The sequence below is a fragment of the Harpegnathos saltator genome, unplaced genomic scaffold (assembly GCF_003227715.2).
Source record: "Harpegnathos saltator strain DR-91 unplaced genomic scaffold, Hsal_v8.6 scaffold524, whole genome shotgun sequence".
NCBI classification, from domain to species: Eukaryota; Metazoa; Arthropoda; class Insecta; order Hymenoptera; family Formicidae; genus Harpegnathos; species Harpegnathos saltator.
The window spans coordinates 1-25433 of NW_020230343.1; the positions used below are offsets into that span (position 1 = coordinate 1).

Consider the following 25433-nt stretch of genomic DNA (forward strand, 5'->3'; position numbering starts at 1 on the left):
TATGGGAACGGTTTTCTATTCAAACCTTAGGCGAATATAGCGATTTGTACCTGAAGACTGATGTTTTTTATTGGCTGATATTTTCGAAAATTTCCGCGATAGTTGTATCAAAAGTTACGGTCTAGATCCCGCGCATTATTACACATTGCCAGGTTTCACGTGGGACGCGATGTTAAAACATACAAAAATTAATTTTGAATTACTCACAGATATTGATATGGTAATGTTTATCGAACGCGGTATACGTGGCGGTCTGAGTCAGTGTTCCGGTAGATACGCAAAAGCCAATAACCAATACATGCAATCTTACGATCCATCGAAGCCATCCTCATACCTCATGTACTTTGATATAAATAATTTGTATGGCTGGGCAATGTGTCAACCGTTACCATACGCTGAATTTAAGTGGGTTGATGATACGTCGAATTTTGATGTATCATCAATCCCGCTATTCGCTCACAGGTTATATTCTCGAGGTTGATTTGGAGTATCTCCAACACTTGCATGATGCACACGTGATCTACCGTTCTGTCCGACGCGAACGAAGCCCCGAACAAACGGCAAGAAAAACTCCTTGCGACTTTATATAATAAGCAGTGTTATGTTATTCATTATCGTAATCTGCAGCAGTGCATACGCCATGGTCTTCGTATCGAAAAGATTCATCGCATACTCCAATTCGCAAAACTTCATGGCTACGCAACTACATAGAATTAAATACGCAGTTTCGAACGCATGCAACAAACGATTTTGAGAAAAATTTATACAAATTATGAACAACGCGGTATTCGGCAAAACAATGGAAAATGTTCGCAATCATGTCGATGTAAAACTTTTGACAAAATGGGATGGACGATACGGTGCAGAGGCAATGGTCGCAATGCCCAATTTTCATAGCAGGAGCATCTTTTCAGAAAATTTGATTGCAGTTGAATTGCGAAAACTCGAAGTGAAGTTCAACAAGCCGATCTATGTGGGTATGTGTATTCTCGACATATCTAAGACCTGCTTGTATGAATTTCACCATGAGTACATGTCACCTCTATATCGTGAGAAATGTAAAGTACTGTATACGGACACAGATAGTTAATTTACCATGTAATGTCCGACGATGTATATGAGTTAATGAAACGTGACATTGCTAGGTTTGATACGAGCGATTATCCTCAAAATAACATATACGGTATACCGCTTAAGAACAAAAAAGTTCCAGGGCTTATGAAAGACGAAAATAACGGAGCTATAATGACAGAATTCGTCGGGCTCAGAGCAAAAATGTATGCGCTGAAAGTAGAAGGTAAAAAGGATACTAAAAGGGCGAAGGATGTTAAGAGGAATATTATAGCACGAACGATCAATTTTGACGATTACACGCATTGTTTGAGAGAGGAAATTGAAACGAGTCGGCGTCAATCGTACATAAGATCCAAGTTGCATGAGGTATACACGGTATTCGAAACGAAAACTGCTCTCAGTCCATACGATGATAAGCGATTTATTATGTCTGATTCGATAAATACATTACCATGGGACATTATAGTATACTATTATAACGTTTATTTGTTTTTATTCTATTTTACAATTAAATATGTCATCAAATGTTCTAATAAAACTGTATTTATTTTTTTACAATACATTATCCTTTTGTATCCATGAATTATGCGAATTGTCGAATCCCAACCATTTTACATATACTTTGTCGTCTTGCCTGCGCAATACCTTTTCTACTAAATATACATCTGGATTGGTGACACAATGTAGTTCGTATTCGTAGAAACCCCCGGCGATAGGTTTCCCGCGCGAGTCTGCAAGTAGGTAAGTTGCAGGATTAGTTGTCTGCACTTTGACGATTTTAAACACTTCAGTTGTCCAATTCGGTGTATAGCCTTTTTCAAAGATAGTTTTGAATTTGCTGACGCGTACCAGATCACCCACTTTGAATTTCGCAGGCGCTGCAATCTTTACGTTACTATAGACTATGTTTAAGAGCTTATTAGCAATCGTAGGAGTCACATCGATAGAACGCATGCCGATAGTTCGATGTTTTCGCGTGTTGTATTCAACGATGAGGCGCGGTAACGAGTCGATCCATTTGTAAGTTCCGTTGAACGTAAACATTTTCCATATGTTGTTCTTTAACGTGCGGTTGAATCGCTCCACAATAGATGCCTTCATTACTGAATGAGTCGAATAATGATTGTCACCGTGTTTCTTCACATGTCTCTGCAACTCTGTATTGTAAAACTCCTTTCCCTGATCAGTTTGCAAGTTCTTCGGACATCTTCCATCCGTTCGAATTATCTTTGCGAATGCCTCGGCTATCTCCTTTCCGCTTTTGCTCTTTAACGGCACGGCCCATGCGTGCTTGCTCAGTACATCGATAATGGTGAGTATGTAGTGGCCTCCATTGAATTGCAAGTAAGGACGCATTTCCACCACATCGGCCTGCCAAAGATCATCGTATCCACGCACTATGACGCGTCTGCGAGGAAAATTTCGTCTCGCTGGAGCGTGTAATTCTTTCACTAATTGTTCTTTTTCGGAATGTTTCTTCTCATTATTTTTCCCCGTTACTCGCCGAGTCGTTTTTCCATCATGCGTGAAGCTTTGTCACTTTACACCGGCAGAAATAGCTGAAATAGTACCGATGAGTTGCTTCTCTGAACTTTTCTTCTTTTTGTTAAATTTTGACGATTGCTTCACCATTGCAGCTCGTGATAATCCGTCTCTTGCTTATGTCGATACTATATGTCGATTCAATTGCAATATTCTACTTTTATATTTTCGACGATTTCTTTATCTCTGAATCTGTCCAGTCTAAAATTCGTTCTGTGTTCTCATGAATGCTATTTATGCTCAGTATGTTTTTCTTCTGGTAGTCTTCCAGCCAATCCTTCAATTTTTTAACATCTCATCTATTCTCAATATATACTGCTTCGTCTCAACGTTACTCTCATGCAGTAGAAGCTTTACAGAATTTATATTCTCATTTATATACTGCTTCTTCTCAACGTTACTCTCATGCAGCAGAAGTTTTACAGACTTTATACTCTCATCCACATAATTTTTGTGCGCAACATCATTGAAGACTCTCGGCCGCGTTACATGATGTATCGCGTGTCTTGTTGCGTCAAAACCTTTGCCATCAGCGGTTAGACAAAGGGCATTTTCATGTACGTATCGTTTGGTTGCAACATCATTCAAATGATTTCTCATACCTGCAACACATTCTTCCACGTATTGTTTGGTTGCAACGTCACTGTTGGCTTCAGGCTGCGTTACATGTTTTATCTTGCGCAATTTTGCATCAAAAACTTTGGCCGCGTTTAAACAAAGGGCATTTTCATGTATGTAATTTTCAACATGTTCATTCCATTGATGCGCTCGATCAGATTTCGCACCATTGTTTTCTCGCGACACTCCAAACTTATTCATCGACATTTCGGAACAAGTTGTACCGACTGACTGACTTGTGTCAATGCCACGCTGCTTAATTTATAATGAGACCAGCTTCACGGAGTTCTTCGATAATCGATAAAATTTCGTGCTCGTGCGAATTGCTGCCAGCTTGGCGCGAAGCGTCAAGCAATCGCAGACGATCCACCAGCTCGTTGGGATCATCCCAATGCACGTAATCGATATTGTTGTCATTTAAGGTCATCATAGCTTGCGCTGCATATAAACCTTTTCCTCCTACTTTATTGCTCGACGCATCTGATACTAGGGGTGCGATTATATGTTTATATTTATGTCCCTTGTTACCGAGTATAGGATTTTGCGGGAGGTACCCGCGTCTGTGAGTATTTGTTGCCAATAGTATATTTTTGTATTTTTGCATATCAGCTTCGGTGTACACAGAATCGTCGGGGATTCTTTTGAATATTAGCTCGTAAAGACCGAGTGTTCCAATGTATCCTGTTTCGCCTATGATTATATTATCGTCTCTGCCCACATCGATACGTTTATCACCGAGCATCACTCCATCGTTACTAAGACGTACGCCGTAAACATAATCTATAGTGTTATCTTTTCCACTGCTTAGCACAGCTCCCATATATCAGGTGTAGTAAAAAGAAATCCATTATTTTTCCAATAGATGGCTTTAGTTATCTGTATCTCGCGTTGTATAAGTCCAATCGGGTTCTACTAGATGGCGTTAGAAAGATGAGATTTCGTACTAAAAAAACTTTTCTGACAGTTTTGTGATTAGTTGACTCAGTTTTGTTTGAGCGCGCTTCAAAGATGGATACTAGCAAAGAGAAAATACGCTATATTTTACAGTTTTTCTTCGATAAAGGCGAAAACACAAGCCAGGCAGCTGAAAATGTGAATAGTGTTTATGGTCCTGATACTGTAATAGCCAATCACGCACAATTTTGGTTTCATCGATTCCGTTCCGGTAATTTCGATGTCAAAGATGCATCACGTACTGGAAGGCCAATTGTCGAAAATATCGATAAAATCATGGACATTGTCGAGTCCGAACGTCACGTAAGCACTGTTTCGATTGCCCAAGAGCTAAAGATTGCACAAAAAACCGTTTGGAACCATTTGAATAAGGCTGGATACAAAAAGAAGCTCGATGTATGGGTGCCACACGAGTTAACAAAAAAGAACCTCATGGACCGAATTTCCATCTGCGAATCGCTGCTGAATCGCAACAAAATCGACCCATTTCTGAAGCGGTTGGTCACTGGTGATGAAAAGTAGATCACTTACGACAACGTCAAGCGAAAACGGTCGTGGTCGAATCGCGATGAGACGGCGAAAACGGTGGCCAAGCCAGGATTGACGGCCAGGAAGGTTTTGCTGTGTGTTTGGTGGGATTGGCAGGGAATTATCTACTATGAGCTGCTCCCCTACGGCAAAACTCTTAACTCGAAACTGTACTGTCAACAATTGGACCGTCTGAAGGAAGCAACCGTCCAGAAGCGGCCAGCTTTGGCCAATAGGAGAGGAATTGTGTTCCATCAGGACAATGCCAGGCCACACACATCGATAGTGACTCGCCAGAAGCTCCGGGAGCTTGGTTGGGAGGTTCTTATGCATCCACCTTATAGTCCGGACCTGGCACCAAGTGATTACCATCTGTTCCTGTCCATGGCGAACAATTTTACTGGTGAAAAATTCGCTTCAAGAGGGGCTTGTGAAAATCGACTGTCTCAATTTTTTGCCAATAGGGACGAGGGCTTCTATGAGAGAGGCATAATGAAATTACCTTCAAAATGGCAACAAGTTATCGAACAAAACGGCGCATATTTGACCTAAATCGGATCATTCTAACTATGGTAATTAAAGCCTTCAATTTCATGCAAAAATAATGGATTTCTTTTTACTACACCTAATATTTTTGACCCAACGGACCAAAATGATCATGTAAAATTTGTTGTCCTTTGTACGTTCGCAACTGACGTCTAACGGATGTCACTACCGGTTTATCGGGGATTTCAGAAACATTCTCATCATCATCATCATCATCAGTGAGTAGATTGTCGATCGGTGAAGGTTCATGCGACATTCCATGTAGTTCCTCATGTTGTAGAGCTTCCATCGATGTAGGAACTATCAGAGGATCGTTTAATAGTTTCCGTTTCGGTGTAGTCAATGCGACTGGTGAAAGTTTTGCCTTACGCTTTATCTTTTTTTCGGGTTTTAATATTACACTCTTTGTTTCTTCGCTTGTACTCATTGATAGTGGCTCAGTTTTAACATCAACGTTACTTTCCACATTAGCGCTGCTTCCCGCGATTTGCTTGAGAGGTTCAATAATAGGTTTAAAGTGTCTCTCCAATGCAGCATTTTCCACCATTCTACCGGTTTTCAAAGCGCGATACTTCTTGCGGATCGACTCGCTCGTTTTCGCAATCTCTTCCGCTACCTTTTCACGATCCATGATTTTCACGCTACTATTCATCATTGATATATTTGTCTCGTGGACGTTGAAGATGTTACCATGTTGAGATTAAAATGACGATTGTATATCTCACAGCACAGCAAAGTCGTTAAATCCTTTTCTGTATCGTCCGTCGGTCATTGAGCTATTCTTATCAATCACTGTGAAACTATATTTATCCTCCCAACATTTGCAACACAATGTACTGAAATCCTCATATGACATGTCAGTGTTCACATGATCGTTGTACACATGTTTCAAGTTGGTACCATCCTGTTTAAAGAGAATCAGAAGATTTGCATTGTCCCGTATAAGATGCTTGGGTATTTTTGCGTACGTCTGACAGAGATAGAAACAGTCAACGCTCGAATGACGACCCATTGCAAAGTATTCTTTTAACGTATCTTGTTTGTCACATGCAACGTCATCAAAGATAAAAATGGAATTTTTAGGCGCTTCGGTCGTTGGAATCACATCGCTGTTATTGGAGAATGTAAAGTATCCAATTTCATCTATCGATTTCAGCAGATTTTCCAAGTAGCGATATTTAGGTTGTTGCAACGATTTCGAGTACACGTACAAGTTCTCGAAACGTAGACCGTGCGGACTTTCTAACAAGCTGATGAGAATGTTTGTCTTGCCGCAATTCGAGGGACCGCATATGATGCCGCGTATGTTGTTCGGAAGCATGTTTCCATGCCTGCGCGCCTCTTGCTCAAGCATTGATTCCGTTCTATTGCGAAATTTGTCACGCATATCGATGTTGGTTGCTTCACGAACCGCATGTTTCCCCGTGAGTCGCAAAATAATTTAAATGTGACGCTGATTTAACTATATATAAGCGCGTCAATCTTGGAAACACTCAGTTTAGAAAATGTTCCTCCTGTTGACAGATACCCATGATATTCGAGAGCTAACTTCCGAACAACTGAAATATATACCGAAGATTGTTCTATTACGCGAATTTGCAAAGTATATTGACGATTTGCAGGATAGACTCCCGGAATATTTAAGAGTCGATCCAGAGGCTCAGCAGTATCGTCGATGTTTGGAACATTACAATCGTTCGTGGCAGCAAACCCATATCGACGGTCCAGCACCGCTGATCAGGGACTGTAGTGAATGTCGTCAACAAAAGTCAAAGTCGGCAGTGATCTATTGAATCGCGCGATAAATGCGCTTCCTATCGAACTACACATTCCCGGATATCAATTTTGTGGTCCTAGAACTCGCTTGATAAAACGATTGGCCAGAGGTGACCAAGGCATTAATTCATTGGACGCGGCGTGTCGTGAGCACGATATAGCCTATTCACGTAGCAACAATCTCACCGATCGGCAAGCGGCGGATGAGATTCTCTGCGAAAGCGCGGAAACGCATAACTTCGAAAGAATCAATTCTAGGCGAGAAAGCTGCTGCTGCAGTCGTTTGGGCTGCTATGAAAGCCAAAACGAAAATCGGCATGAGCATGGGCACGAAGAAAAAGAAGTCGTCCAAAAAAGAAATCCGAAAACGAACACTTCCAGTAGCAAAACGGGGTGGTATTTTACCAGTTCTACCATTACTGGGAGTTCTCGGTTGACTAGTCGGTGGAGCGGCGGGTGTCGCAAAAACGGTGAATGATGGCAAAGCCGCGCAACGCCAGCTGGAAGAATTAAAACGTCATCATCGCGCAATGGAAGGTCGCGCTACGAAAGGTCGCGGAATCTATCTTGCTCCGTACAAGCGCGGGAAAGGCGCTGCAGAAAAAAAAACGTCAAAAAAACGCTAAAATTACCCACGGGTGCAATGACTAATGTACAGTTGGAAAGACTGGCGAGGCGTATGCGTATATCTTTCTTTCGAGGTGTTTTCATGCGTGACGCTTTACCAATAGATGGAGTACGTCAACGAGAGGTATTGTAAATTTAGACAACACAGAGGGACCAGGTACTCACTGGGTGGCGTATGCGAAAAGAAGAAATCGCGCAGTATATTTTGACAGTTTTGGTAATCTTCGACCGCCCAAGGAATTGATTCGATACCTTGAGAGAGATGTAGTGAAAATTTTGTACAATCGCACATCATATCAACATTACAATCAGAGCATTTGCGGACAATTGTGCTTGCAGTTTCTCCAAACGGTAGAGGATCAATTTAAATGATGATGATGACATTCCACTAACAGTCAGTATTCGTTCGGCAGTTTGCAAACATGTCGCTAACGCTTACGTTGACTGGCAACAGTAACACCCTTACGGTGAGCTACTTTCCCGCTATAGATTTGAGCGATGGTGATTATGAGCTCGGTTTAACGGATTTCGAAGCATACAATACGATACCAAACGTAAATTCGTCGAATAATAAATTTTACTATGGTGCAAACGATGAAGAAATTACGATTCCTGAAAGATCGTACGAATTGCGCGCCATATACGAATATCTGAAACGTGCAATTTCACATTCTCCAAAAGCAGTGCATTCCAAAAATAATCCATATAGAGATGACGAGAATGAATATCCTATAATAATTCGTGCCAATAATAATACGATGAGGAGTGAAATGAAATGTGCTTATAGAATAAATTTTAGCAAACCAAACAACATTGGCTCGCTTTTGGGATTCTCATTGAGTCGTATATTAGAACCGCATCGATGGTACGAATCGGACGCACCGATTAAGATTTTCAACGTGAATATCATTCGTATAGAATGCAGCGCTGTCAGTGGTGCGTACAGTAACAGTATGCGTGTACATACGATACATGAATTCTCGCCTAAAGTGCCACCAGGATATAAGATATCGGAAACACCGACACATGTCATTTATCTTCCAATCATCGCACAGAGCATTACAGATTTAACGGTGCGTGTAGTTGATCAAGAAGGACAATCGCTCGATTTTCGAGGAGAAGAGATTACTATTAGATTGCATGTACGACGGCGACGATAATAAACGCGATCTATGAAATGCTTGTGGTGAATCAAGTGGAACAGGTGAAACAAGCGGGAAATATACCTTTTACGAGACACACGATTAACAGTACAAATCCCTCGTTCGAAAGAAACTCAGCGCGTTGAACGTTGAATTTTTGAAATCTCTGGGATTCATCGTACGAAACGATTGAGAAAGATGATTAACATTTTGAACATTGGAAATGAACCGGTTTTTGACGAGCGCATCGTCAAGATTGAGACACATACGTACAATCCATACGCTAACACAACGTTTGGACATAGCGACGAGATACGAATATCCATACAGCAACAGGATTTATACATATTGCCATGTGAGAGTTATCTATATGTCGAGGTGAAGGTGACGAAACAAGTTGCAGTCGATGGTGCGAATGTAACGTTGGGATATAATGGCGTTGCATTCATGTTTGATGAGATCCGTTATGAACTGGATGGTGTGGAGATTGATCGTAACAGAAACGTGGGAATAACTTCAACGCTCAAAAACTATGTATCGATATCTTCAGACAAAAATGCCATCATGAAAAATGCCGCGTGGGATACAACTGACACTATTTCGCCGGACGGGTACTTCAACTTTTGTGTACCGCTCAACGTTTTGCTAGGATTCTGTGAAGACTACAAACGTATAATGATTAACGCGCGTTACGAATTGATTCTATTACGATCACGGAGCGACAACAACAGTCTACTAGGATCTTCAATGCTGGATCTTAAGATTGAACTATTCAAGATACAATGGCGAATGCCTCACGTAATCTTGAACGATATCAATAAACTTTCCATGCTGAAAACTTTGGAGGATGGACGATACCTGAGTATGAGTTTCCGCTCGTGGGATCTGTATGAATTTCCTCTACTGCAAAGCACGACCAAACACTTGTGGACCGTCAAAACTGCTACTAACTTGGGGAAACCTCGATACGTTATCTTTGCGCTGCAGACTGGCCGGAAGAATGTCATGTCGGAAAATATAACTCGTTTCGATGACTGCAAATTGATCAACGTGAAGCTCTATCTGAATTCAGAGTGTTATCCGTACGACGACATGAATTTGGACTTTACAAAAAATAAATACGCCGTACTTTACGATATGTATAGATGTTTTCGTAAATCGTATTATGGATGCGACAATGCTGAGGCATGGTTAACAACTACCGACTTTCTGCGGCTAGGTCCTTTTGTGGTTATCGATTGCGCGGGTCAAAATGAGTCCGTCAAGAGTGCCACTGTGGATGTGCGCATAGAATTTGAGTGTAAGGAGAATATACCGGCGAATACTACCGCATATTGTCTCATCCTGCATGATCGTGTAGTTGAATACAGCCCGCTAACCAACATGGTGCGCAAGCTTAACTAACATCAGAAAAGAATAATACATGCAACAAAGTGCTATAAACAACATTTCTCTCCCGTACGTGTCGAAGAATATTTCACCATGGATGTGCCGACTTTTGTGAATCTACAAGGGTACCTACAATGGTTGGAAAGAGATTTATTGTAAAAGAAGCAGCGATACTGAAGAATGGAACTATTCTTTCACACTACATCTTCACGAGTACGATGCCATGGCATCTGCTCACAACATCAGACAAATCGAGAGCCTACTGGTTAACGGCTAATCATCATGGATTACGATGGGAAGATGGAACCGTCAAATACTGCAGAGCTGAACATTTGATTACTACCGCTATGGTGGGTGATATGTATGGCGAGCTTGAAGATGTCGCATCTCAACTTGTGTATGTAAAGGGGCATGAGAAGCGGGAATGGTTGTTACATCTTCTGGATGACAATGTGAGAAGCAACGTGATCATTAGGACCGTGGACATCGATTATGATGACATGCCTTCTTTACAAAAATTGAATAATACTTTCCGATGTAATAATCATATGAAAAATTGTGCCTTACAGAACGTAATAAACATTTTCAATTGGTGGTCTTGGAGAGAATTGTACGACGCTTAATAAAACATTATTTCAAATGTACAGATGTTTCTTCCAACACGCTTATCCCCTTTCACCTCTTAGGATTTTATATGATAATTGTGTTTGATAAAAATACAGTTCTTTATTTGCGGTATGATGATTATTAGACGTCCGATAGACGTTCGAGAGATGTTCGAAAGACGTCCGATAGATGTTCGAGAGACGTCCGATAGACGTTCGAGAGACGTCCGATAAACGTTCGAGAGACGTCTGATAGACTTTCGATAATAATCGCGGGGCCCAGGTTCAATAGTAATCGCGGGACCCAGGTTCGACCCTACCTACACCGCCGCCATGTTTGTTCTTTTGATGTATGCGTGACGTCACGGTCGCCATTTTACCCTAACGTGACGTCTACTAGCAATAGGCGACGGTGGTCTAGAAGGTTCGAGCGCTCGATAGCAACCGCGGGACCCAGGTTCGAGTCTGGCCTACACCGCCGCCATGTTTTTTCTTTTGACGTATGCGTGACGTCATCACACACATACTGTAAGAACCTTCACTAGACGTCTACTAGCAACAGGCAGCAATGGTCTAGGAAGTTCGAGCGTCCGATAGCAACCCGCGGGGCCCAGGTTCGAGTCTACCTACACCCGACGCGTTTTTCTCTCGAGACGTCACGGCCGCCATCTTGCTCGTAGAATCAAAGATTCTGGGGTGGAGCAGGAGGGTTCCAATAAAGAGGGGGTATCAATTAAAAGGGGGATCAATTAAGAGGGGGATCAATAAACAGGGGGGATCAATAAAGAGGGGGTATCAATTAAGAGGGGGTATCAATTAAGAGGGGAATCAATTAAGAGGGGGTATCAATTAGGGGGGAGGGGTAGTAATTAAAAAATATTAATTAATAAATAATTGCTTTTGCATAATTAATTATCAATTTGAGTTAGAATCCCCCTTGCTTTACTACTCCCGTCCTCTATTGGCATGAATTATAACGCGCCCGAGTTCGCGTTCCTTCCACAGTAGCCATTGAAGAGCTTTATCCGATTGATTATTAGCATGTTTGTAACCTCCCACTGAAATGATGGCTATCTCTTTCTCACGCAAAAAGTTTTTCCGGAAAACTCGCATACAAGTGGAAGCGATGGTTGTACATTCTTCGAAGGGACATACTTTTCCCCGCTCCAAAAAAATTTTACGAAAGGCGAGACATGCTCGACGAAGAATATCCACGTCGTTGCGACAATAGGCTACTATCTCTCGTTGGAAATCGAACTCGACGTTTTTACTAACCATCTCTACATGCCAGGCTAAAAACTCTTCACGTTCATCCGGTTCCATCGTATCTGGTGAGAAATACCGAATATCAGGTAATGGACCGGTGTAATATTGATTTTCGACGGTTTTAAACAAATGAGGGAATAATCCTTTGCCTGAAATACCCTTCAACCCGAAAGCTTTTGGCAACATTGACAATCGCATCGGCATATAATTAATGCTGTCTATGAATTTAGTTTGACCAACGGTTAATAGTATAATTTTCGTACCGTTTAAAATAAGTTTTGGCTCAACGTAGTTGTTACTTTCGACCAGGTAGCGGAGAATAAATTGAGAATCGAACGCACTAGCGTTATGCGCGATGCAAATGATCTGTTTGAAATTCTTCGTTGGTCTCGTAGCAAACTCGACAAATTGCTTCACCGGATCATTGCGAAATATTAATTCACGTACGCCACACCAACGACAACACACCGTCATGTCGTCTATCTTCATACAGGAATCACATATTTGCTGCGCACAAAATATAACCACGTGCGTTTCAACATTTTCGCTGCCTTCGATCACATCATCCTGTCGTGTTTTAAAATCATAAAACACAAATGCGACGCGACCTTTCTCCCGTTCGCGCGTTTCTACGTTCTTATTATTTTCATCCTCCATTTCAGTTTCACTATCAGTTTCACTAGTATTTTCCGCTCGCGTTGGATTTTTCGATAATCCGTTAGTGAGACGAAGCGGGCGCATGAAACAGAGGTGGTTCAGTGGTTTTGACGACACACAAATACGACAATAAATCATACCACATTTGTTTTTTTCTTGAGTTTTGCAAACGACCGCATTTGTCGCACATCCGAAGAATGCTACAGACGCTCGATATTGTCTCGACATTGTATGACTTTGGGGCGCGATGTCATTCGAAGCATGCGGTACCGTAAAACGCCCGTTGACACATGCTATAATGGATTAGTTGAACCGTTTCTTCACACGACGGAACGGCGAAACAGCGGAGACATGCATTTGAACACCGATGTCCCCTTTCAGGGGGGTTTATATCCGTGGTTGCAATGAACGCAATAACCCCCGCTTCCACTAGCAGCTCTTAAATTCAATATTGGATTAAAGTGGCAACTGCGTTCGTAATACATAACATTTAGTTTATGTCTAACCGCGCGACCTAGAGAGACGAGCACCCCGCTACCATCGTATAACGGAGGCGCACCACGAACAAAAGAGCTAAAGTTATAAACAGTGATCGCTGTATCGTATTTGGCGACATGGAGTTGGAAACGCTCGAACTCTGGAATGTTATACCCTTCATCGGGTATAGAAACACCAACTTTCCGCGTAAGTTCGAGTGCTAGCTCTCGCTGCATCACAGAATTCTGTTTTCTCACAGCATTCCATTTTGCGTGAAGCTCCCCAGTGCGCATATTCCCGCGTTCACTATAAATCATTGCAACTACAAGCGAGCGCGGGAAACATAGATTATCTATATTGTTTATAATAAGGATCGAACGTTTCGCAACCCCTTCATGCGTTAATTTGTTCGCTTTTGCGCCTTGTCCCGAAGGTAACACGACATTGAAAACATTAACAGTAAAATGTTCCAGTATATCGTGACCTCCAGCACTTTGAACTAGCGAGTTCACAAGATTCCAAATATCTCCATAGCTCAAGTCTCGTGCTGGACGAAACGATAAAGCTGTAGGTCTACCGAGTTAAGTCTACTGAAGCAAACGATAACCCGACGTAGTCGTTTAGGCCGGCCGAGTTAACCGCGTAGGCATAGATTTCACGGAAAGTATTTTCGAGGTAAAACACGATATCGTTATCGTCGGGGGGAGGCCTAATTTTGATACACACTTCCCTACCGAGAATATTAAATTTTCTAAATTTACGTATCCTTTCCCCATAAATTTGAATAAATTTATAGTCGGTCTCGCTAATATTAGCTCTAATTAGGGAAGTTTCCAGTGCGTTTGATTGTTCCCCTCCTTCTCCTACAACGTCCTCCTCTTCTTTTTCGTTGTGTTTGTCTACCCCCTGGAAATCTGACTGTTCGTACCCTCCACCCTGTTGCACTGTAAACATTTAATTTTTAATTTTCTTAAATTTTACGCATGGCGCGTAGAAATGAATTACGAGTTCAATATCACCCTACCTACGTGATAGTTTTGGAGCAAGAAACGTATGTCGAAGGGTTTGGCAAGGAGACGGCTGTGCTGTGCTTCTTCAGCCGATGCTTCCTCAATATCATGCATTTCCTCACAGGTTGTGTAATTAGAGGCTACTGATGAAGTGTGGGCAGCGTCATTCCTTAACGTTTCTTCTACTTCTTCTTCGTTGTTGGAATGTCGTAATGCGAGCGGTGAGACTGCCTGTACAGGGAAAAGTTCTTTCGACGCACTTCGTTTTCGAGAGAAACATTGAGAAAGACTGAACGAGAGAAAAGATAAAAGTTAATGGGAAAACCCACAACAATATAAAATTATGTCTTATGTTACTTTAGGAATGAATAATAAAAGACTTACGATGAAGTAAGGAACATGTCACGGATGTGGTTACCGATGTCCGGTTCATTTTCTCCGAACAATCTTCGAGCTTCCACAATATCCACAGCAATTTCACAAAGCCGCTGATCACTTTTAAAATGCCCACATGCAAATAGCATTCCCAACAGAGTACTACTGCATGAGGCCGCGAAACTATAAAACGTTAAATAATTACGCTCATCGTTATTAGCCACGAGTTCGCGCAAATACCTATCGCGTTTGATGAGGGGATTTATAGTCGATGTCACGATAATACATGCGCGAACGGTTTCAATGAGCGACGACATCTTCTCAATACTTTCTTCGATATTACTTAAGCACGTGCCACAATATGTGACCACTGTTGCGGAGGAAGTGAACGAAAAGGCGAAAGACGGTGCCTTCGTCAGCTTTTCCTCTACCCTATCTTCTACTCTATCTTCTATCTTCTTGCTTTTAAAATTTTCTCCAAACCGTATCTTCGAAAAGTAAAGATGGAAAAATTATCGGTAATAATCTCCTTTTAGTAAAGCCCTAACGTTTCTTTTAGTGTAATCTTAACGGAAAATTTTCCCACGAGCGTAGTGGTATATTTAATATAACATAACAATAAGCTAATATAACAAGGTATATCTAATTGCCCTGGAGAAGCGCTTTCAGAAACTGTGTGCTATCGTTAGAGGTTTATCTCTACATTCTAAGAAAATATAAAAATATAAATATAATAAAATATAATAAAATATAAATATAAAATATAAAAACGATACAACTTTTGTATATATTTTAAACAAGATAAACAATTATAGGACTTTTTCGAAAAATAATCCTCACATACGTAAAAGGAACAAAGTGCATTCATTTCCCTGAAAAATGTTTTGAGAAACAGAATTGTATTGATATAGTAGTCTATCTCTCCATTCCAAGTAAATATGAAACCTATATCTTTTGTACATATTATTTGAACGCGATAAGTATCTATAGACCTTTTTCGAAAAATTGTCCTCACGCTCGTAAAAGTAAACGAAGTAAATTTAATCCTTAGAGAAACGCTTTCAGAAATTGTATGTTATCGATACAGAAACTTATCTCCCATCCTAAGTAAACGTGAATGATACATCTTTTGTATATATCATTTTGAAAAGGATAAGTAGTTGTAGACCTTTTACGTCTGCGCATCACCATCACCACTACTTTTTCTATTCTCTACGGGGAAAGGCATACGGTGCTGAGACTGGTGAAGCATTCGAGCTTCGTTGCTTCTACTCGCAGCATAGCTAGTTCTCGTTATTTACAAGTTATTTACAAGTTTTTGCAAGAAAAATGTCCGCCGCTAACATGAACGCTGATCTTAAGAAGACGTCGAACAGCATCTCTACAGAAGTGAGAAACGAGCGTAACATGCTTCTATGCACGACTTACGCACTCAACAATTCGGACACTAAGAGGATCCAAGTTGGGTTGCGTACCATGTACGACGTGGGAACATTTGAGCCATCGATCAGGATGATGGGAAACACGTCTTCAGGAATTCTCCTTGATTTGAATACGTGGGAGAAATTTAAAAACATTATGCCCTCTGCAAATTCTTATTTGTGCGGAGAGAATAAGAATATGCCAGCCTCTATCATCATCAACAATATCGCTATCAGCTTTACCTCAGCGTACGGTGCACGGGCTATAATGGTGAGCCAGCGAGGGAAAATGGTGGACGAAAGCGGGTCTGCGAAGAAGGCATCGGAGGACTCTATATATCTGAAGCAGCCGCCGTTGAAGAAGCGTAAGCTATACACGGAGAATATTGTAATGCAGAAGACATCTTTCGATGATCTGGAAACTGTCGCGAAATGTATCGATGCTACACTCAAACGCAAAAAACCCGGTACACTAAAAATTTGGGAAAAAATTACAAAATTTCAAATGATCATAACTTGGTAAATAATGAAGATACAAATATGCGCAGAAATGCAAAATGAAGCTTGAAACGTCCTCTTTAAGAATATCTGAATGGCAATTATGCTCGGCCATTTTTTTCAAAATGGCGGATGATAAAGTGAGAGGATGCAAAATTGATAATCAAAGTTCCGTGTTTGCGATGGTGCATGGTGTGCATCAGGTATCGCAGCGTAATGGGACCAAATGCACATGAAAGTATAGAGTGTTATCTTTAAAATGCTACTTTACCGAACTCGATGTGATCATTTTTCACTGAGTTGTTCCAAATTTTGCTAAAAATGCGGTTTTCTTGTTAAATTTGCATAATTCAGTGAATAAGTATCGCATCAAGCTCTATAACGAAGTATTTTAAAGAAAACATTCTATACTTTTAGGTACTTTTCGTCCCATTGAGCTGCGACACTTACTTTGCTCCATGCGCCGTCGCACGCTCGAACCTTTTTTTAGCAACTTTTCATGTTCTCCTTTTTATCACCCGCCATTTTGAAAAAATATCGTTGCGCACAATTTCGATAGATCTTTCGAAAAGTACGGTTTCAAAGCTTTCAAACCGTTTTTGAAATTTGCTGCTAGGATATTTAGGTGTCGAGATATTCAATTTCGAATTTGCAACAAATGTCGATTCAGCGAGGCTTAAGGGGCTAAGAGGCTCTGCGGTTCGTTTGGCTCTTTCATAATTTCAATAGCTGTGTTCATTATTCTCTATACAATAATTTACACAATTTTGCGAATTGGAAATTTAATTTTTATCAAAAATTATCATTCTTTACCCTTCAGTTAGGCATGATCACTGTGGTATACACTTTAGTTCGCGAAGCTGTCCCTAGCTCTCTACCTTCTCTGTACGATTGGCCATTATGGTACACAGCTTGAATATGCTGTTCAGGATCGCGCCTGAGTTCGCGGTGACTCGGTGCGCGGGATGCCGAGTCGCTGAACGCCACCTGAACGTCGAAATTCCCTGGCGCTCCTAGTCCACGGAGCCGCCACGACGCGGCGATCTGGGTTGTCGCGCGCGCGAGCCCCTCGGCTCGCACGCGAGTTCGAGCTGCCCAGGGCATATAAGAGTGCCCGCGGAGACGATCAGAGATTGCCTTCGTACAGCTTTTGGCCTTCGTACGGTCCACCGCCGATAGTGGCACTATCTCTTGTACGCTGGACTTCGCGAGTTTGTCAGTACGCCGGGCTTACGTTCTGGCTTGACTGAAATTCTGTCGGTGCGCCGGGCTTTAACGCCTGGCTTGACTGGATTTTTCTTAAATGTATGTGCCAAGACAATAAACAAAGACAAACAATTTTCCTTTTCCGAACGTGTTCACTCCGATAAGCGCTGCCTCGTGCGACTTTTCTTTTTCCGTGATCTTTTCCTTTCGAGGCGCGTTGCTTCGTGCAACTTCATCAATTTAAACCATAATTGATTGTTTCGCATCGAAATTATTGCGTCGATTATGGCGATGATAAATCCTGAAAAGGCTGCTCAAGTTATTGCTTTAATTGAAGATGGCAGAAGTCGAAGGTACGTTGCTCAGGCACTTGATTTGTCAGTGTCAACTGTGCAACGTGCTTATGCCAGGTACTTACAAACCAATTCTTTCCATAGAAGGCCTGGTTCGGGACGTCCTCGATGTACCAATCACAATGATGACCGATTTATTGTTTCAAATTCGTTAAGAGACAGACATCGAACATCTGTTCAAATTAGAAACAGTTTAAGGGATGTCCGCAACATTAATGTATCCGTTAACACCGTTCGGAGAAGATTAAAGGAACAAATTCTGCTTTCGCGCAGGCCAGCAGCTGTACCTTTGCTTAAATGTCACCATCGCGTAGCTCGACTCAATTTTGCAGTTGAGCATAGAGACTGGACTTACGCAGACTGGAGCAAAGTACTCTTTAGCGATGAATCTCGTTTTTGTGTCTATTCTCCAGATGGACGAGAACGAATTTATCGTCGCGGTGGAGAACGATTTGCAGACTGTACGGTAAGTGAGAGGCATAGCTACAATGGAGGCTCTATAATGATTTGGGCAGGAATTTCAGCTAATGCTCATACAGATCTGCACTTTTTTGACAATAATATGAACGCAGATGTATACGTGGAAGACATACTCATTCCGTATGTTGTTCCGTACGCACCCTTCATCGGAGAGAACTTCTTGTTTATGTCTTATAAAACAATGTTCGACCACACACTGCGAGAAGAGTGCTTGATTTCTTCGATGAAGTTGGCATAAATCGACTCGATTGGCCAGCAAATAGTCCAGATTTAAATCCAATCGAACACTTATGGGACAACCTCGGCAGCAAAGTACGAAATCACGTACCTGCTCCTCAGTCACTGCGAGAACTGCGAATAATTCTCGAAAACGAATGGAATACAATTACGCAGAATGGAATTAAAAGACTAATAAGAAGTATGCCTGATTGTATGAATGAGGTAATACGCGCACGAGGCAGTCATACCCACTATTAGTACACACACACCACACACACAGCAGAGAGGGTTTGGAGTCGTTAATTACTGCAGGAGTGACGAACTGCGGGGTCCTTATCTCTGCTGTAACACCACACACACACATACACACACACACACTACATACAATGGAACTTTTCCTACCAGTAAAACTTCATGCGGTTTATATTGGGAAGACTTACAACCATAATTTGAGCTAATGACAGCGGTATCTTAAAACGCAATTCATCTTTATTACGTAATATCGATTACGCAAAATGAAGAACCTAAATTGAATTTTACTTTCATTTCCCTGGCTTTCAAAATAATAAATGCAAATCATTGAATATATTGTGCAGGTTATGTAAATTGTTATATAGAGAAACATGAACACAGCTATTGAAATTATGAAAGAGCCAAACGAACCGCAGAGCCTCTTAGCCCCTTAAGCCTCGCTGAATCGACATTTGTTGCAAATTCGAAATTGAATATCTCGACACCTAAATATCCTAGCAGCAAATTTCAAAAACGGTTTGAAAGCTTTGAAACCGTACTTTTCGAAAGATCTATCGAAATTGTGCGCAACGATATTTTTTCAAAATGGCGGGTGATAAAAAGGAGAACATGAAAAGTTGCTAAAAAAAGGTTCGAGCGTGCGACGGCGCATGGAGCAAAGTAAGTGTCGCAGCTCAATGGGACGAAAAGTACCTAAAAGTATAGAATGTTTTCTTTAAAATACTTCGTTATAGAGCTTGATGCGATACTTATTCACTGAATTATGCAAATTTAACAAGAAAACCGCATTTTTAGCAAAATTTGGAACAACTCAGTGAAAAATGATCACATCGAGTTCGGTAAAGTAGCATTTTAAAGATAACACTATACTTTCATGTGCATTTGGTCCCATTACGCTGCGATACCTGATGCACACCATGCACCATCGCAAACACGGAACTTTGATTATCAATTTTGCATCCTCTCACTTTATCATCCGCCATTTTGAAAAAAATGGCCGAGCATGATTTCCATTCAGATATTCTTAAAGAGGACGTTTCAAGCTTCATTTTGCATTTCTGCGCATATTTGTATCTTCATTATTTACCAAGTTATGATCATTTGAAATTTTGTAATTTTTTCCCAAATTTTTAGTGTACCGGGTTTTTTGCGTTTGAGTGTGTATATATATATATATATATATATATATTATAATGAAATTACCAATCGTTCGAGAAAAAAAATGAAAAATTGATATTTTTTAGAATTTTATAGGAAATAAAAGTATAATAACATACAAAATACTTTGGTGGGGAAGTGTAGTGGGAACGCCTAAGCTCCTCCCCCTCGACCCGGATTCCCTCCTTTTGAACTTTCGAACACTCGTCTGCCGAAAATACGGCTTGGGCATACCTTACATAGTGAAAAGTGGAGGTTAAGTCTTTTTCTGGAACAACGAAATCGTTATTGACGTTAATAATGAGAAATTTTTATTTCTATTTTACAGATTATATAAATATTAATTTATCTTTATTTATTCATTAAGAAATTATTTTATTTATTTATTTATTAAGAAATACTTTTAATATTGAAGATGGAAAAAATTGATAAATTTTACATTGATAAATTGTACATAGTCATTATGATGTAATCTCAAAATTAATTATAACTATGACAATAGAAATATTGTATTAATTATCGATTATGTTATTCCTTTATTAAGTAGAAAATTCAAATTTTAATTGCAACTTACACACATATATTCCATATAAAGTTCTAAATTAGATTGAAAATTAATCATCCTTGTACCGCAACATGACATAAACAGTATTATTATTTTAACGAGGAATGTATTAACGGCATACAACACCATGAAATTTTATCTTTAAACGGAAGTTGAACGGCTTTATTTTTTATTTTTGTAATTGGCCACATCATTAGGCCTGATAAATTTTTAACCACATATATCTCCATATGTTGTGATTCGCAAGGCTAGAACGGTAAAGAATTTTTCGTCAAAAATTTTTTACCTATAATAACGGCTGTTTCTTCTTCGTTATAACAAATATGTTCAATAATAAGAATTGTTTTGTCTTTCAGATAACAACAGTTGTTGGGTTTCTTATTCGTCAACGTAAAGTCTCTGAACTGAATCATACGATAGGCATTCGTACAATTCATTGGGAGAGCTTGTAAACATTTCTTTTTCAAAATAGGTATACTATATTTATCGCAATCATTTATAAAAGCTTTATTAGCATTTTCTGAAATTCTTTTGTATAACTGTTGTAACGGTTTATCTGCTTTTCTCAGCATTTTTTTTATTGATTACATATAATTCTCGAAAGGAAAGGCAGAAAAATTATCCAATGCTCCATACATGAGTACATCTTCATTAATATGAATTAAATTATGCACATTGTAAATGCAATAGCATCGTCGCCATACAACTTTTTACATATTTTTACAAATTGAATCAATAGATCTCTGCTATATTGATTGTTACGGAAACAATCCGTCGGATGACATAATATCCGTATTGCACAATTTAATGCATTGGAGTGGAGTAAATTATGTAGAGGCAAAATATTTTGTAACACGACTGGTCCAAGGTACAATAAAAATTCTCGCAATTCTGTTACTTTCCAACGAGTCAATTCATCTAGAGAACGTGGTTTCCGAGCAAACTCCTTCGGTGTCCACTTCGACATTGCAATTAGCATTTTCGACAACTCTGTTATTTTTTGTCCATTTAATCTTGAAGTGTTATATCCATTTACGCATAATACCAACAGTTTCTTTATAACTCCTAGACATACTAAATACATGTAATCTAGAGGGAACCGTGAAACCATAGGCAGTTGTATTGATTCGAAAGGAGATACACCAATATGATGATTTTCTTGTGTTCTATCGTTAAAATTTTGATCAGTTCGAAGAGATGCTGTAAATTCCAAAAATAACATGTGATGATTGGAATAAGTGCCTTCTTGCATACACTTTCCACATCCAAAATATCCGTTATATAATTTTGTACAAGTTACGAATGCTCTTGCGGGACTATCACAAATTACACATCTGATTTGTACAGTATATCTTTTCTCGCCGATAATGAGTCCTGTGTTTCGAAGAATATTATACTCTTGGCAAAAAGGTTTTAAAAGTATATCTACAGAAGGTGGTTTTGAGTATCCGTAATAAGCGCTAATTACAAATGGTGTAAATACATCACCATAAATTTTGCCCAATATTGGCCAAAGTTGACCTTTACTACTTTTTGATATAGGCAGTCCATCTATGTTTAAATCTATCATAATAACTTCACTTTCTATTGTGGTTTTGATGCGTATAAATTGCTCAATTATTGCTTTTTCTAAGCCGTAATGAAAAAAATGTCCATTTTCTGCCGATACTTGAACGATATTATTTCTTGGCGTATTTAAAAGCGTCCTTGCACTCTTTGGTAGATCAGTATGACCACATGTACGCAAATGAGTTAACAGTTCAGACAAAGCAATGTGAGTAATACAAGTTGTAATGCCCAAGAACGTAACCAATTGTAAAGCACTGGAGTTTTATTAATATTTTCTTCGGTATTATCTTCCGATTCAACAATGATATTAATATCATAATTTGGAACATCGTTAGAAATTATATTCAAAGCACTATCTGATTTATCTGAAGAGTCATCAGATAAAGTATATTGCTTTCTAGACACATTCATATCGGCTAGCGATTCAACATTAGCGATTCCTATATTAACTGCAAATCTATCGACATGATGTATTATTGATTCACGTTCATGTCTTTCATATGCTTGAATGCGCCGATTATTTTGTCGCACAGACAATTCCCGAAAATATTTCGGTATCTGTAAATTACAACATTATTGTACGATTACAAGATTAATTTACATTTATTAATTATTAATTTAATTATTAATTTTACTTCCAGCTTTATTTATTTATAGCAATATTATATAGAAGATTATTTAAATGTCTGTATGTACATATTTTTTTATAGATTACACAAAAAGTTTCATACAAAAGTTATATAGTCCGAAGAGGATACAGTTATGTAAAATTACTTTTTAATGTTTCAAATAAATATAAAATATCTCATAAAATATTCATTGTTAAGTAACTACACTTTGTAACTACACTTTAATATTTTCATACAGAGTATAAATATATAACTGCGTGTGTGTATTGAGCCTTCTCAGGACTCGAATCAACTATCTGATTTTATGACATACATAGGTCTATATTTACACGATTGTTACTACAATCATTTTTTTATGTATAACACATTATATTTTATATAAGCAAAAACATTTTTCCTTACATAGGACAGTATGTAAGGTACAGAAGCAAGATATCCAGGACATATATAAAAAAAACGTTAAAAACATCTTGAATAGAATTCATATTGATAGATTCATGGAAATTATACTGGTAAATTCATGGAAAAACTAAGAGAATAAAAAAGTAAAAGTAAATATATATACAATTCATTATTAATATGATATATGTATTGTGTATTATTCAGTGTTGCAACTGTAAAACAGAAATGGTAACAGTTCATTAACATCTTTAAAACAAATTACGGAAGTTTATCTGTACAGGTTAGGTTTTCAAGAGCTATTCAAACAAATACGTATACGGTCTGTGACAAAAAATCCACAACATTTATTATGTTTACACAGCAACGTTAATCCGGATTAGTAATCGTAAGACGTGAATTTAAGCCAATAGACTAATTAAAACTAAATCTAAGAAAGGAAATAAAATAATAGATATTCTGTGAGCTAATAATGCATTTTACTCTTATTTTAGTAGATATCGTCTAACTGTATACATCATAAAACCTTTTTTACATTTCTTCATTATTACCCAGATAGCCAAATCCGGTTAATAAAATCCCACAGCAGATCCATAGCCTACTGCATTCATCTTAAGCTCATGTTCTGTGAACAACATCTATTGAAACAACCTTATGGCAGGGAATGGCCATTCTTGTCGCCAACATGCCATAAAATTATTTCAACAGACGTTGTTAACGTTGTTGAAAATGAGTTTAATGCAAACACTGTATACTATAGATCTGCTGTGAGATTTTATAATCCGCAAATTAGGCTATTTGGGTAGCTAATGCAAATGGTTATCGCTTATTTGTTCTCCAATATACATATATATATATATATATATATATATATATATATGGTGAACGATAATAGATGAACCAGCTTTTTACTCTACAGGGACAAATTATTGAACGGTATTAGAATTACTTTTATTGTAATTTTGCGCATGCAGAATACATATACAATCGTTTGCAAAGCGATTTATCATTTTTCGAACAGATGTCAGTAATCTACCGATAATGTAAAAGGCTGGTTCACTCATTATCGTTCAACCTGTATATATATGTTATAAGCAATTAGCGTTATAAATAATAAGCGTTTAGGCAAGACACTGCTACTGAAGCGCTATAGTAGCGCTACAGCTTTTTCGCTCCTGATTGGTTAAATACTTCTGGATCTATGAAGAATCTAAAAGAATGCTCTAGTCAACAAAAGCGCTTCAGTAGCGGTGTCTTGCCTAAACGTACACATTGTCAATAATGCAAGCATTATGCACAATGCCTACTTATTTCTAAATACAAATATTGTGCAGTTGTATTACCTTCTGCCTAGTAAAAGTGCTGGGATCTCAATGACGAATATCTCTGCAGTTATCAAAAGGCATAAAATCTGAAAAAAAGTTATACAAAATCTGAATTCACTTACTGAACAAACACTGAATAATAAGGGAACAAAGAAACTATTAAATCAATTAATAAACATGTTTACTAGTCAAAAAATGGCAGGATTGTTGCAAAAAAGAGCATATGCTCATTATTTTCCAGTCCAGGACAAGCAAACTAAGTAAACCATACTAATAGAATACAACTTGCTACAAGAACTCTATGCACTAAGCAGGAAAGACTATATCTTGTGTTGTCTTTATATTAAAATGACATATACACAGGTAAATATGTGAGATACTTTACTTATTGGGAAAAATTCGTTATATTCAGTTATTCTGCATAAAACTCAACTTAGCTGAAACAATACTACGATTACCAAATACGAAGCACGGATAACTGATGAGAAAAAGATTCCCTGACTCCCTGCAAGTATATTTTGCATGTTATATGGGAAATATTATATATTTTAATTTCTTACCAATTACTTGCTTGCAAATAAATAGAATAAATAAAATACTAGCTCGAAAGAGTGTCCACAATATGTAAAGCAGTCTCTTTTGAAAACACAATAACAGTATATGTAATCGCTGTGTCAGCGGTGACCATGTATTGTAATGAAAAAGCTAAGTCAACATTTTCACAAAGTTACAATCGGTTTCTAAGTTTCATATACTCGAGAGAAACGAAATTG

At 38.9% G+C, this 25433-nt stretch overlaps 1 protein-coding gene and 1 long non-coding RNA gene across 3 annotated transcripts; one reads left to right on the top strand and one right to left on the bottom strand.

Annotated features, from left to right (window-relative positions):
* The first annotated feature begins 772 nt into the window (after positions 1 to 772).
* On the top strand, positions 773 to 2517 carry LOC112589493 (uncharacterized). The gene is made up of 2 exons (XM_025303016.1): positions 773 to 973; positions 2347 to 2517. The coding sequence occupies exons 1-2, from the start codon at positions 773 to 775 to the stop codon at positions 2515 to 2517; spliced, it is 372 nt and encodes a 123-aa protein (XP_025158801.1).
* A 22161-nt stretch (positions 2518 to 24678) lies between these two features.
* Positions 24679 to 25182, bottom strand: LOC112589494 (uncharacterized). 2 transcript variants are annotated; one of them, XR_003113587.1, is made up of 2 exons: positions 25119 to 25182; positions 24679 to 24746 (listed from the first exon to the last, which is right to left on the bottom strand). It is a non-coding gene; the product is annotated as an uncharacterized LOC112589494 (long non-coding RNA). The 2 variants fall into 2 exon arrangements; XR_003113586.1 differs by lacking the exon at positions 25119 to 25182 and adding an exon at positions 25046 to 25104.
* Between the last annotated feature and the right edge of the window lie 251 nt (positions 25183 to 25433).